At 41.9% G+C, this 13,776-nt stretch overlaps 1 protein-coding gene across 1 annotated transcript in view; it reads left to right on the top strand.

Moving 5' to 3' along the window:
• The first annotated feature begins 3,043 nt into the window (after positions 1 to 3,043).
• Positions 3,044 to 13,776, top strand: part of LOC106539607 (solute carrier family 9 member C1-like) — a 101,066-nt gene continuing 90,333 nt past the window's right edge. The window contains exons 1-3 of the mRNA XM_087704012.1: positions 3,044 to 3,863; positions 11,408 to 11,508; positions 12,968 to 13,093. Coding sequence (XP_087560138.1) covers positions 3,044 to 3,863; positions 11,408 to 11,508; positions 12,968 to 13,093 — 1,047 coding nt within the window. The remainder of the gene's footprint in view (positions 3,864 to 11,407; positions 11,509 to 12,967; positions 13,094 to 13,776) is intronic.

The raw sequence follows: 13,776 nt of genomic DNA on the forward strand, positions 1-13,776 counted from the left end.
CTTCAATTTTGCCTCCGACAGGCATGGAAACTTGGTGACCAAGTTTTTGAAGCATTAAAGAGTGATTTTACGAATTGCTTCATCAATCCCAATTTTATGTGGAGAAGTGGTAGAAGAACTTTATGGGAAGGTACCAAAGTTTCTTGGAGGACATTTTTTTCACCTACTGTTAGCACCCTCGGCTGCCAACTGTTCTTGGTGCAGTGGTTTTGTCGGTCTCGACTGTCCCATAGACACAGAAAACAAGGGTATTTGGTATACCCAGCTTGTTGCCCGAGCAGCATGCACAAGACCTTCAAGTCCCCACACACTTGCCAACCATGGTCTTCATATTTAAGTTTACGAAGAACCAATTCCAAGTTCTCATAGGTTTCCTTCAAGTGTACGGAATGACCTACAGGTATGAAAGCGTAAAAACTGTTGTGGAGTAAAACTGCTTTGAGACTTCTTTTTGAAGAATCTATAAAAAGACACCATTGTTCTGAATCATATTGGATTTTAAATTGACCCATCAGATCTTCGACATTGATGCAATAAACCAAGTTGTCTTCCTGGGTGAAGTAAGGAACAAACTTCTTTTCACGATGTCTGAATCATGAAGATGACACTCCTGGCAACAATAAATTCCTGCTTTTCAGTCTTGATCCGAGTAACTCAAGGGCATCTTTGGGAAGATTCAAGTCTCTTATCAAATAATTCATCTCCTCCTGAGAAAACAATTTTGCCTTGTATCATCTTCAAAGTCAGAACTTGATTCGTTATCTGGTTCAGGTATGACTTCACCTTCATCGGAGCTAGGTATCTCTTCCAAGGTAGCAGGGGGCTTGGGTACTGGTATATCTGTGCCATGGAGGATGGGACGAATTGCTGAGTAAAGATTGGGGTATGAAATGGAATGCTTCCATTTGGAATTAAACCCTTTTACATTGCATGAATAAAAGTAACAGTCATCACTATGGTTCTTTTGCTCTCGCCATACCATAGGAATCCCATAACGGAAAGATTTTTTTCTTACCCTTGAACCAGTTTCGGAGGTCCTCGACACACCCTTTGCACACTTTTTAAGATTTTTTTTTATTGTTTTAATTAAACAAAAACACACATAGAGACAAAAGAATCATTTTTTGTTACATCTTGTAGAAAGCATATTGATTGGTTACAAGTACATTCCGTGCATTTCTTCCACCATCCTTACATATACTTCATTCAAATCGAGTTGTACATTTTAAGTCAAGAAAGAAAAATTAGGTATTTTAATATCCATGTACCACAATTCTCATTTGATTACCATTATTTAAACATGTTTTTATCTAGAATTATTTGTACTTAAAGACACAACTACCTATTGGCATTCATTTGCAGTTTCAATAAACGTCCAATAACATTATACCTTTATGACATATTCTAAAACAAATTCAGTTAAGTAAGATATCTAAGCATTTCTCCCCCCCCCCCATAACACACCTGTATGTATCATTAAATATTATCCATTAACATTTCTTTGCTATTATTGTAGTTGAATAAAAATTATTTACTGTTTATCTCACCTCTCCTCTCCACAGGCCCACACAAGATTATACCTTTATAGCCTTCTTTAAACAATGATTTATTAATAAGATTTATAAGTCTTTTCCGTCAATCCCAAATTAGTTAATTACGTGTTAAGAAAATAAATGTTGATCATCTAAGACAATCTAAGAGATATTAACATTTCTACTTAATAATCACCAAAAGCATGCGTTAGCATTTCCTTATTTATATCACATGTCTTCTCCTCTGACTCAAATTATTTATATCTTCATAACAAGATCTAAACAGAAATTTGTAAGTCTTGTACATTTTTTCGCCAGATCCCAAATTACAATTTATGGCCCAGTTATTTATCCTAATTAAAGGTTATCATTTCAGTATTGGTATCATAGTAAATTATATGTTAACAAATAAATAATATATCAAATATAACGAATCAAATAATAATCTAAAACAGACTATAAAGTACTAAAATCTCTACTTATTAATCATCAATAATTAACTAACTTTTTTTAATCAACTAGTATTATTAACCAGTGTCTTTCCAGTAACAAAATTGACTTTTCTCTCTCGCCAGCTGTTGTGTCAATTCTCTTTTCAGGACCTTTCCAGGGTTTAAGACTTCTCCTAGGCGCTGTTTGGAGTGTTCAAGCATGGGTTACGGTAACTTCAGCTTGCTGCCCAAGGACTGAGTTTAACATTTTTTGTAGCTCCGCCTCTTGCTCCCCTGAGGGGCTCAGTTTTTAAAAACTCAGTCGCCCTACAGGACGCATTTTGGGGAGATCCAGTCCTTGTGCAGCAAGCTGGTCCTCTAGTCAGTGTAGTGTAACTCCTAGATTTTATTTTAGTATTGTTAGTTAGTTTAGACTTTTGTTTCCCTTTAATTTCTCCTCTGTTCTAGTTCGGCTTTTCGGTTCACTTTAAAATCAGCTGTTTGGCGCGAGGCAGGCTTCCTGGAGTGAGCTGCCTTTCTCTATTGTAAAGACTCCTGGTTGCCGTGGGGAGGCTCTTTGGCAGTTGCTAACGAGCCCAGGGGACGGATAGAGACGTAGGGTCCCCAGCGCGGAGCATTAGTCTCTTCAGCTTCCCCTGGTGTTGTTCCAGGCACGCACACGCATTGTGGCCGCCATTTTGAACTCAATTTTGGTGCGCTTTTTCTTTGAGGCTCTGACCATTGCCGCACTGCCTGTCCTCACTTGCGGATCGCCGCGGAAAGCGCTTAACGCAGGGGCCTAGCTTTGGATTGCTAGGCAGGCTCCCCTCTTCCCTGGATTATTCCAAGCAGCTGCAGGGTTTTTTTCTGGCTACTATCTGGCCATTCGCCTTTGCTTAATGGCGCAGATCTGCAGGCTCCTGGCCTCTCCTCAGCCAGTGCCATTTGTCCTCGCTCCACCTGCCTAGAAGCCTCGATTATCCACTGGCCTGACTCCTGCAAGGCTCAACCTCTCCTCTCACCAAGAGATTGCTTCATCTGACCACTTCTGCAGCTATCACTCATCTCCTCAAACAGAAGATGGAGAAGCAGGTGGAACAACAAGCTGGGCCCACCACTTCTAAACGCAGCAGGCCCAACCCTGCTGCCAAAGGTGATGGGGTGGGGTGTCCAACTAAGGGAAAGCGCCCCAGAGTCAGCAAGGCCTCTATGGCAGATGAGAAACTTGCTGAAAGACGCCAGAAGGCACTTGAAAAGCAATTTCAAAAAGCCCAAGCTGCTCAGCAGCAACAACAGGCAGGCCCAAGTCCCAGGGATGTTGAGGCAGGGCTTTCCCTTCCCACCCTCCAGCCAGAGGTCTCACCCTCTTTGCATGCTGAGGAGGATTTTGGATTTTCTCCCAATCCTTCTAGGGCTTCCATGGGGTCCCCCTGCCACTATCTGGTTGAGGATTCCCTTGATGACGGTGACTCCCTTGCTGGGGAAGAATCCTTGGCTCCTTCTGAAGCTGAGCTAGCCCTGCCTCAGGCCCAGGAATCCCAATTGTCCAAATCCATGCAGGGTGTGGTGGCATGTGCAATCTCTCAGGGTATTTCAGATGGAATCCAGCAGTTGGCCTCTAAATTACCCTTTGCCACTGCTATTGCCTCTACTCCCATAGCTTTTGGCAGTTCCAACAAGAATGGTGCCATTCTACCTCAGGAGCCCCTAGCTAGGGAGGCTTCCCCGGCCCCTACTGGGATCAGTGAGGTATCCGATGGGGAGGAGACGGAGCAAGATGCTCTGGACTTCTCAGAGGACGAGAATTCTGCACCCGAGGCGCCTGTCTCTTCGGGTCTCTTCAACCCCTCCATGTTTAAGGCTATCCTAACCAAGGCTAGGGCGGCGGCACCCCAGATGGGTCTGCTGGCTCAGCAGAGAAAGTCCCTTCAGCTCAGGGTACCAAGGAAACCATTGGGCCCCAGGACTCGGGTGAGGGATTGTTTAAGGAGGCTTCCCCTCCTCTGGATCTGGTCCCAGCTCCTTAGGTGTTCCTGGACATCATTCAACGTCAATGGACCCAGCCGGTTCCACAGCCAACCCTAGTGGCACAGATAAGAAGCTCTATTCTATGGAGGGCCCTCTGGGGGAGCTGCTTAAGCTTCCCCAGGTAGATGACCTCACGTCCAATTCTGCCCTTCCAGCTGATTTACTGGAGGGCTTAAAGGCAGAAGACAAGAGGGCAGAGTCAGTCTCCCATAAGAGCCACCAGGCCACGGCATGGGCCATGAAGGCTTCTGCATCTTCCTCGTATTTCGGTAGAGCGGCCCTGTTCCGGCTACATAAGCTATTAGCCGGCCTCCCTGCGGGGGACACCAGGGCTAGACAGGATGTTAATAAGATAATCGCGGCCGTATAATATTCTGCTAACACCTCCCTTGCAGTCACCAAGCTCAGAATGCAGCCGCGCGAGCGATCGTGGGTGCACCTCGTTTCACCCACGTAACACCTATCCTCTGCGAGCTGCACTGGCTGCCTGTTGATCTCCGGGTGCGCTTCAAGGTGCTAGTTGTCACCTACAAAGCCCTTCATGGTATTGGATCTGGGTACTTGAGAGACCGCCTACTGCCAATTACCTCCACTAGGCCAGTAAGATCCCATAGATTAGGCCTCCTCCGAATCCCATCAGCCGGTCAATGTCGACTGGCAACTATCCGGAGAAGAGCCTTCTTGGTGGCTGCTCCGACCCTTTGGAACGAACTCCCCATGGAGATTCGTACCCTCACCACCCTCCAGACCTTCCGCGTAGCCCTTAAAACCTGGCTGTCCTGACAGGCCTGGGGCTAAAGACTTCAACCCCACTGGAATAGTATGACTGTTGCGCTTTTTAACGATGTATTGTCTTCATGTTGTAACTTGTTTGTCCTTCCCTCCCCTTGAATTGTGAGCCGCCCTGAGTCCCCTCAGGGAAAAGGGCGGCATACAAATAAAGTAATCAATCAATCCATCTCCTTTAGAGCTCTTGCTTCCAACATAATTTCACGCCGCCTGCTATGGCTTCGCCACTGGCAGGCGGACGTGAAAGCCAAGTGGAAGCTAGCTTCCGCTCCATTTAAAGGGGGAAAATTGTTTGGGGAGGCCTTGGATCCCTTGGATTCTGCCCCTAGTCACCAAGAAGCCAGACTGTAAGGGGCAGCCCTTTTGCCGTAATTCCTTTCAGAGCCCTGAGCCTTCCACCTCCTCGGGGGGGGGGGGGGACAATCGGTCCTACCCTCAGTCCCAGGACCATTCCCAGGACAAATCTTCCTACAGGGATAGGAACAGACAGCAGGGCAATAGCAATAGCAGTAGACTTATATACCGCTTCATAGGCCTTTCAGGCCTCTCTAAGCGGTTTACAGAGAGTCAGCATATTGCCCCCAACAATCTGGGTCCTCATTTTACCCACCTCGGAAGGATGGAAGGCTGAGTCAACCCTGAGCCGGTGAGATTTGAACCGCTGACCTGCTGATCTAGCAGTAGCCTGCAGTGCTGCATTTAACCACTGCGCCACCTTGGCTCAGGGTTGGCTTCCGCAAACCATTCTGTGGGGGGTATTCCAAACATCACTTCCAGAAGTCAAAGTGACCGTCACCAAGACCCTCCCATTGGCGGTCGTCTCCAGCTTTACGCCAACCAGTGGGAGGGACCACGATGGACACCTGGATTCTGAACACAGTCTGTCACGGATTGACCCTGGAATTCCTTTCCTTCCCTCCAAGGACCTTTGACCGTTGCCCCACCCCCAGGTCGGCCCACAAGTCGGCCCACAAGTTCCAGCTCATGAGGAAAGAGATAGCGGCTATAGAGAAGATTCCCGAGGGCCAGGAGGGCAGGGGTTTCTACTCCATACCGTTTCTGGTCCCCAAATCCTCCGGGGGGGGGGTAAGGGCAATACCGGACCTCAAGAAACTCAACAAGCATCTGGCATACAAACTCTTCAAGATGCAGTCCCTTCAGACCATCCTGGGCTGCGTCAGACAGGACGACCTCTTGACCTCAATAGATCTGAAGGAAGCATACTGTATGTTCCGATCCACCCAGCGCATAGCAAGTTCCTGAGATTCCAGTTTGCCAACCAGCACTTCCAGTACAGGGCCCTCCCCTTCGGGCTCTCATCGGCACCTCGGACCTTCACCAAGCTGCTAGCCGCCATCGCTGCGCATCTGCAATCCATCCCGGTAAGACTGGAATGCTACCTGGACGACATCCTAATACACTCATCATCCAGGGGGCAGGCCCAGAGAGACCTGGACACCACCATCCGAGTCCTCCAACTACACTGGTTCTCGGTCAACCTCGCCAAGAGCCATCTGACCCCGACCTGTAGAATTCAACACCTCGGCACGGTGATCGATTCCAGGGACTGCAAAGTCTTCCTCAAGCAGGAGAGAATAGACAGCATCAGATCCCTGGTGAGGTCCATCCGATCGGCGGGGTCAGCGTCGTTAGTTTCCCCCTCTCAGTTGTTGGGGAAACTCGTGTTGTGCATTTCAGTGATTCCGTGGGCACGACTGCATACACCAGAGCTCCAATGGTTTCTGCTGCCGCTCCAGAGGCGCAAAGCCAGCAACTCCAGGAGGAGGGTGCATCTACCTCCAAAGGTCCTACGATCCCTCAGGTGGTGGCAGACGGACACACTTCTGAAGGGCTGCTGCTTCAAGGAGCCGGAGCGCCTGGTCATAATGACAGACGCCAGCCTCTTCGGTTGGAGCACTCACCTCCTGACTCAGGTGGTCCAGGGCCGGTGGTCACAGACGGAGCTTGCTCACAACATCAATTGGCTGGAGCTCCAGGCCACCAGACTAGCCATGTGCCATTTCCGCAGTTGGATTGAGGGCCATGACGTGCTGATCCTAACAGACCACATCGCCACAAAGGCGCACATCAACCATCAGGGCGGCAAGAGCGAAAAAATTTCTAAGGCAGTCCAATAGGGATTAAATTCGCCACTTTGTTCTTAGTTAAGGGACTAATTTAGCTTAAGAAAACAGTTTCTTAGGGCAATCTTCTAAAAAAAAAAGAAAAACTCACCAGATGGAACACTTTCACTTCTCTTTCTTTCCGGAGCTGTCTCCAAATGTCAGCCTGGGGGCTGCCTGTTTGCCGCCGGTTGGAAGCGCTTCCCTTGGGTCGATCAGGGACTTTGCGGTGTCCCTGAGACCAGCAAGGTCTTGTCTTCCCAGTCACCATCTCTTCGGGACGGTTTAGGTCCTGCTGGATCATCCAGGGGTAAAAGTGTCATCAGCGGACTCGGACTGTAGAGTCCGCATGATGTAACATTGCCACGTTGGCTCCTCCTTCTCACCCAAACTTTATCTTGATCTCCAATTTTTAGTCCAATGTATGCAAAGTATACTTTTTTTACAAAGTCTGTAATATTCTGCTGTTGCTTCAACACTGTATATTCACCACAGATGAAACAGAAACTGTCTGGCGAATTGATACACTTTTGTGGAGCCATAACATAACGGTTGAAGAATTATTATTATTTATTTGTCTTGACGAATGATGAGCTAACATGAATTACGATGAAAAAGTGTGAACAGCCTAGAACCAAGAACCTGATGATGATTCATGCACAAGTGTGGCATGCAGGAGAGAGCAGCTCTGTGTCTGTACACGAGACTTCATAGTGCTGTCCATGCCCCATGCACTGCCCGGAGATGCTGCTATCTGCCCTGTGTCTCCCTCCCACTGGATTCTTTGGGAAAGATTAACCCCTTCTACCATTAGAAGCACAGACTTAAAACTTGCTTAGCTTATGTGTATATTGCTGACCATCAGATTTACAGTGCTATATTTTTTTTTAACATAACTCATTTTTTAAAGGTTTTTTGGCATTTTATATCTTAAATGCACTTATGTGAATTAAGTAATAGTAATTTGAACTTTAAACTTGGTTAAAAACCCATAATATAAAAAAATACCAAAAATTAAAAAAAATTGATAAATTTGAAGACAATTTTCCATGTTGTGGCAAATCATGATGTCTAGGAGTTTTTTCAATATTTTATTTGTTTTCAGCACACCAAAATACATGGAAATTAGATGAAAATAATCAAACAGCTTTTTAGTCGCAGACCTGTGTTATCTTTTAGCATGCTGAATGAATTATAATTTATGATGTAATGAAGTATGTGAACCAGTCTTATAATAGGCAAGGTGCTTCCAAATGTGGAAAGCCTGTTCGATGTACAGTAATTATACCATGACTTTGTTCTAAATGGCACACCAAATATGCCAGCAATGGATTTTTAATGGCTCCTTTAAAGAGAAAGACTCAACAGGTTCCTATAGTCCTCAATTTACAATAGGTTGCTTAGCGACTATTTGAAATTATGATAGAACACCACTCCGCTGCCAAATGTACGTATGACCCAGTTTTAAATTTAAAACTTCTGCTATTAAAAACCATCCCATTGGGTTCACAAACCCTGGTGATCACAGAAAAGGAAGTGCAAGATCTATTTCACAGACAGAAGCCAGGAAAAGCACCAGGCCCAGAGAAGATAGGCCCCCATCTTCACCTGAATTTTCAACAAATCACTAGAGATGTGCCATGTTCCTTCTTGCTTCAAATGCTCCACTATTATCCCAGTGCTGAAGAAGCCCTCCATCAAGGAACTGAATGACTACAGACAAGTTGCTCTAACATCTGTAGTTAGGAAAACGTTTGAAAGGCTAGTGATGTCCCACTTGAAAACCATCACGATCCCCCTTTAGACCCCCTGCAATTTTTATACCAAGCAAATAGATTGACTGATGATGCTGTTAATATGGCTCTGCACTACATCCTACACCATCTTGAATCTCCAAAGATCTACGCAAGGGTCCTCTTTGTAGACTTTAGTTCAGCATTCATTACCATCATACCGGACATTCTCCTAACTAAACTAAATCAGCTAGTGGTACCTGAACACACTTGTAAGTGGATCACAATCTTCCTAACAGACAGGAAGCAGCAGGTGAAGCTAGGCAAAAATTACATCAGATACTTGTACAATTAGCACAGGAGCCACCCAGAGCTGTGTGCTCTTTTCACTTCTCTCTATACACCAATGTCAGCATCTCAAATGATCCATCTGTTAAATTACTGAAGTTTGCAGACGATACAACAGTGATTGGTCTCATTCAAGACAATGATGAAACCGCATACAGACGGGAGGTTGAACTAGCCTCGTGGTGCGACTAGAACAATTTGGAACTGAGCACACTCAAAACTGTAGAAATGGTGGTAGACTTTAAGAGAAACCCTACCATACTACCACTCCTTACAATACTAGACAACACAGTATCAACAGTAGAGACCATCACATTTCTAAGTTCTATCATATGTCAAGACCTAAAATTGACACCTAACATCAAAAATGTCATCAAAAAAGCACAACAAAGAATGTTCTTTCTGCGCCAACTCAGGAAGCCCAAACTGCCCAAAGAGCTGCTGATACAGTTCTACAGAGGAATTATTGAGTCTGTCATCTGCACCTCTATAACTGTCTGGTTTGGTTGTGTAACTCAACAAGACAGACACAGATTTCAGAGGATAATCAGAACTGCAGAAAAAACAATTACTGCCAATCTCCTTCCATTGAGGACCTGTACACTGCATGAGTGAAAAAGAGGGCCATGAAAATATTTACAGACCCCCTCACATCCTGGACATAAATTGTTTCAACTCCTACCCTCAAAACAACGCTATGGATCTTCACACCAAGACAACTAGACACAAGAACAGATTTTTCCTGAACGCCATCACTCTGCTAAATAAATAATTCCCTTACCACTGTCAAACCATTCACTAAGGCTGCATTACTATTACTATTGTCTTCTCATTGTTCCTATCACCCATCTCCTCCCACTTATGACTGCAGGACTGTAACTTTGTTGCTTGTATGCTTACGATTGATATTGATTATTTCCTGATTGATTATTTGTACCCTATGACTGTCATTAAGTGTGCTACCTTATGATTCTTTACTAATGTATCTTGTCTTTTTATGTACACTGAGAGCATATGTACCAAAGACAAATTCCTTGTGTGTCCAATCACACTTGGCCAATAAAGAATTCTATTCTATTCTATTCTGATCAGCTATAGGCTCCTTTGCATGGCTGAGTGGTTGACCTGGAGTGACCCTGAGGGACAGGGAGGCCTGGAGTGACCCTGAGGAACAAAGAGAGAAGCACTGGGTGCCTTAGGTAGGAGAAATCTTGGAAAGCCCAGGGCAGGCATGCATGGGCCTGTGCTAAGCATCCAAAGACCTCCTCCACTCCTGAGGCACACTGTGCTCCAATTAATGACCTGCACTTTCATTTAATGATTGCATTAGGGAAAGCAGGATCGGGGAGGTTGTTAAGTGACATGGTTCACAATGGCTGTCACAACATGCGGCTATAATGGGCAAACTCCATTGAGGTCATAAGTCAAAGACTACTTGTATATGTATTATAATATGATCATAGAGAACAATTTGGCAAAATAGAAAAAAATATTCTTTTCATACTTATTTTTCAAAAAAGTCAATTTAAATTTTTGCATGTCTGCTATTGCTGTATTGAGAAACTTCTGATAATTTTAATACATATATTCATATTAAACTTTTTCTTTATTTGACATGAACAGACTTCGGATTTCTTGATTGTTTTATTTCTAGGCTTATTAGTTATGTTTTAGTATATAAAATATAGTTATTTATTCACAAATATAAAATAAGAACAGTAGTTTAGCTTTCTAAGTAGAAATACAATTTGTTTACAACATGCAAAATATTTTTTCTTCATCTTCTACCCTGCATCATGATTCTTTAAGAAAAACTAATTAGATTTTTAAAAAAAACAATAGAGGTTTTATAAACAAAAAAATAAGAGATGTAACTTATACTTTGATTCTGCAGTAATATTTCTGAAGATCAAGTTCATTTGTGGTGTTATACTTGTAGTAATCAACTGTACTACACCCTGTTTCTTTTTGGATCTATTTCAGAGATCTATTTAAAATGTTTCCTGATTCAGGAACCAAGTAACTGATTTTTTATATGCTATTCAGATCATCATCAGATTAGTTGCCATTGCCATGTGAGGTGAAATGGGTAAACACCTGAGAGATTATCTTGGTGATAGCATCTTTATTCTACAAGACTTTCTGATTCATTGGGTACAAAGCAATTTTTTCCCCAAACTGTTGCTTTTGTTCTTATTTATTTTATTTCATTATAGCTTAGATTTTATTAATGCTTCTTCGATATTGTTTAACTGCACTAATTACATGTTTATTACTTCAATTAGGTCAAGAAAGCTTAAAATTTATTTGAATGTTGCATATGAATTATTGCTGATTCAAAAATGCTATTCTCATTTAAAACATAGATACTGCCTTAAGATTCAGCACAAAATTGCATATTTAACGGTAATGTTTTCTTTCAGCTTTATTACGAACTATTTTGAAGGAAACAAAAATCCCTATTCTTGTAATTATATTCCTGGTTGGACTTATTCTTGGAATATTAGCCCATTTTTCACAAGAGGTACAGTATTAAAACAATAATATATAGAGAACCAGGGAATATATCTTAATACAGTTTATAAATAGACATCATAGATTAATCTATATTAGGCTAGGATGTCAAAAGGATAAAGGAAATTTGGTCTCCTTTTCTAACAAATCCATTGGGTTCCTACTCCCAGAAGATATTGGAAACTTCCTGCGAATCCATTCTAGAACAGTGATGGTTAACCTTTTTGTCATGTGCCTAAGTGCTTTAGTGACTGATAAATAAGGGTATCTCCCCCAACTTAAAGGTCAGTACTGTTGAAACCCTTCCTATTTATCCAGTTTCCTATGTACTAGTTATCAACTCTGAATTAATGTATAATGCAGCTACTTATGTGGTATGATTTGTTGAATAATAGTGAGGTATTATTATTTCTAAATATATGAGTCAGGAAAATAATCAAATATAAATAAGAAATTACTTATATGTAAGATGTATATGTTTTGGCTTTAGCAGTAATAAGGCTTGTTGTATGGTGAACAAAACGGAACAAGGTTTATTAAATCATCTAGACTAGAGGAGTCAATGCAAGCAGACTTTAGCCTTATAACAGTTTCACTTCTCCACTAATGGTCTCTCCCTCCCAGTCCTCCTTTGCAGTCTAAATAGAAATGTCCAGGAATCACCACAGAATAAATTAAAACCTACTCTGGATCTTGTGAGCCCAAAAATTACAGGATGGGCATATCATTTTTAATTTGCCAATTTGAGCAGTGATCAGACATACTAAATTCTTGTTGGGATGGACAAAAGTCAAATGGATGCTGTCCAAGGTACTGTTAAAAGAATGGTTTGCAAGAAAACGATTTCTGTGAGAAAAGAACATACCTATTCAAATGGCATAGTCCCACTCCTGAAGGAGGGAGAGGGAAACCATCTTAAATGGCTTTAGTTTTATTTTTTAATGAAATATTATTCTAATAAATATTTCATCTTCTATTTTCTATGCTATTATTTATTGTGAAGATGTAAATTCTATGTCTAACAAGAGTGAAATTTTATTCAGAATATCTGCAGTCTGCTTGGCATATAGGTGACCATCTGAAATACTTTGACCATAATTTGAGTTCTCAACAGTAGTAAAAGTATGTTTCCAAATAGGAAGAATTATTGGGAAGTGCCAGGATCCTATCATGTTGTTGATGACATTAAAAATATGCTATAATTTAGCTTTAGGACTGGGTTTAAAAAATACTTCTTTTTAAAATTGAAAATAGTGTAGTTTCCTGATCCAAGCTCCATACTCAGCCAAGGCACATTTTTCATTATCAAACTTTATCCTGTTATATGTTATAATATTTATAACATAAAGTTACTATTAATGAATTGATATGCAAATTATTCATTCATTCAATATTTGAAGCTAGTATATAAAAGTAATCTTACATTATATAGTATTCTTACAATATCTTTTACTAATTTTTATTATCAGTTGCCTTTTGTGAAAATTGTCGCAAATATAGATCCGATACTTTTTCTTCATTTATTTACACCAATCATAATATTTACAGCTGCATTTGAGATGGATTTATATATATTTCGAAAATCATTTTGGCAGGTAAGTCCAATCTGTTTTTACCTTTTTTCTTTAGAAACATGATAATCAGTGACTCAACCATTTGCTATTTCTTTTCTTCAAATTTCCTCAAATCCTTCCTGGGATGTATATGGTTTTAGTTGTTCTGAGCCTTTTCTTTCTAGTCAGAGTTCATTAAGACAGTTCATTAATGAAGAGCTGCAGATTCTTCACCTCTAATTTGGATGATGGAAACATCTTATTTCAATAGGAGTAACAGATGAGGCCAGAGCTTTTGTGAGGAAAACAGCATTGTTGATTACAAAAAGAGGCAAAATTCAAGGTAGTTATGGCTCCTTCCAGAATTGGGAAAAGATATGGAGAGGAGAAGAGGTTAGATAAGAGTCCAGGGCGATGTCCAATGGTGCTTCATCATTTGTGAGGAAAAAGAATTGAAGTGGAGACTGAAAAGCCAGATACATCAAAAGAGGGGTAAGGTAAGACTCCTCTTTGTTAGGATGAATTCAGCAAGAGATTAGTGCTGTGGCTGCCTAGTCATAAGAATTCTTTGAGTATAAAATCTGATGTTTCAACTTTGCTTTTCACTAGATCTTAACTTACATTCTTGCAATTTTCATTGCAGTTTTCATTGCAGTTCTAAGAACAAGTTACAATTGTATTGGTATGAGTGCACAAAAGCATTGTAAAATACTTATTTTTTTGCA

Source organism: Thamnophis sirtalis, unplaced genomic scaffold (genome assembly GCF_051295495.1).
Source record: "Thamnophis sirtalis isolate CommonGarterSnake01/CBP01778 unplaced genomic scaffold, rThaSir2_p1.2 scaffold_1, whole genome shotgun sequence".
Classification (NCBI taxonomy): domain Eukaryota; kingdom Metazoa; phylum Chordata; class Lepidosauria; order Squamata; family Natricidae; genus Thamnophis; species Thamnophis sirtalis.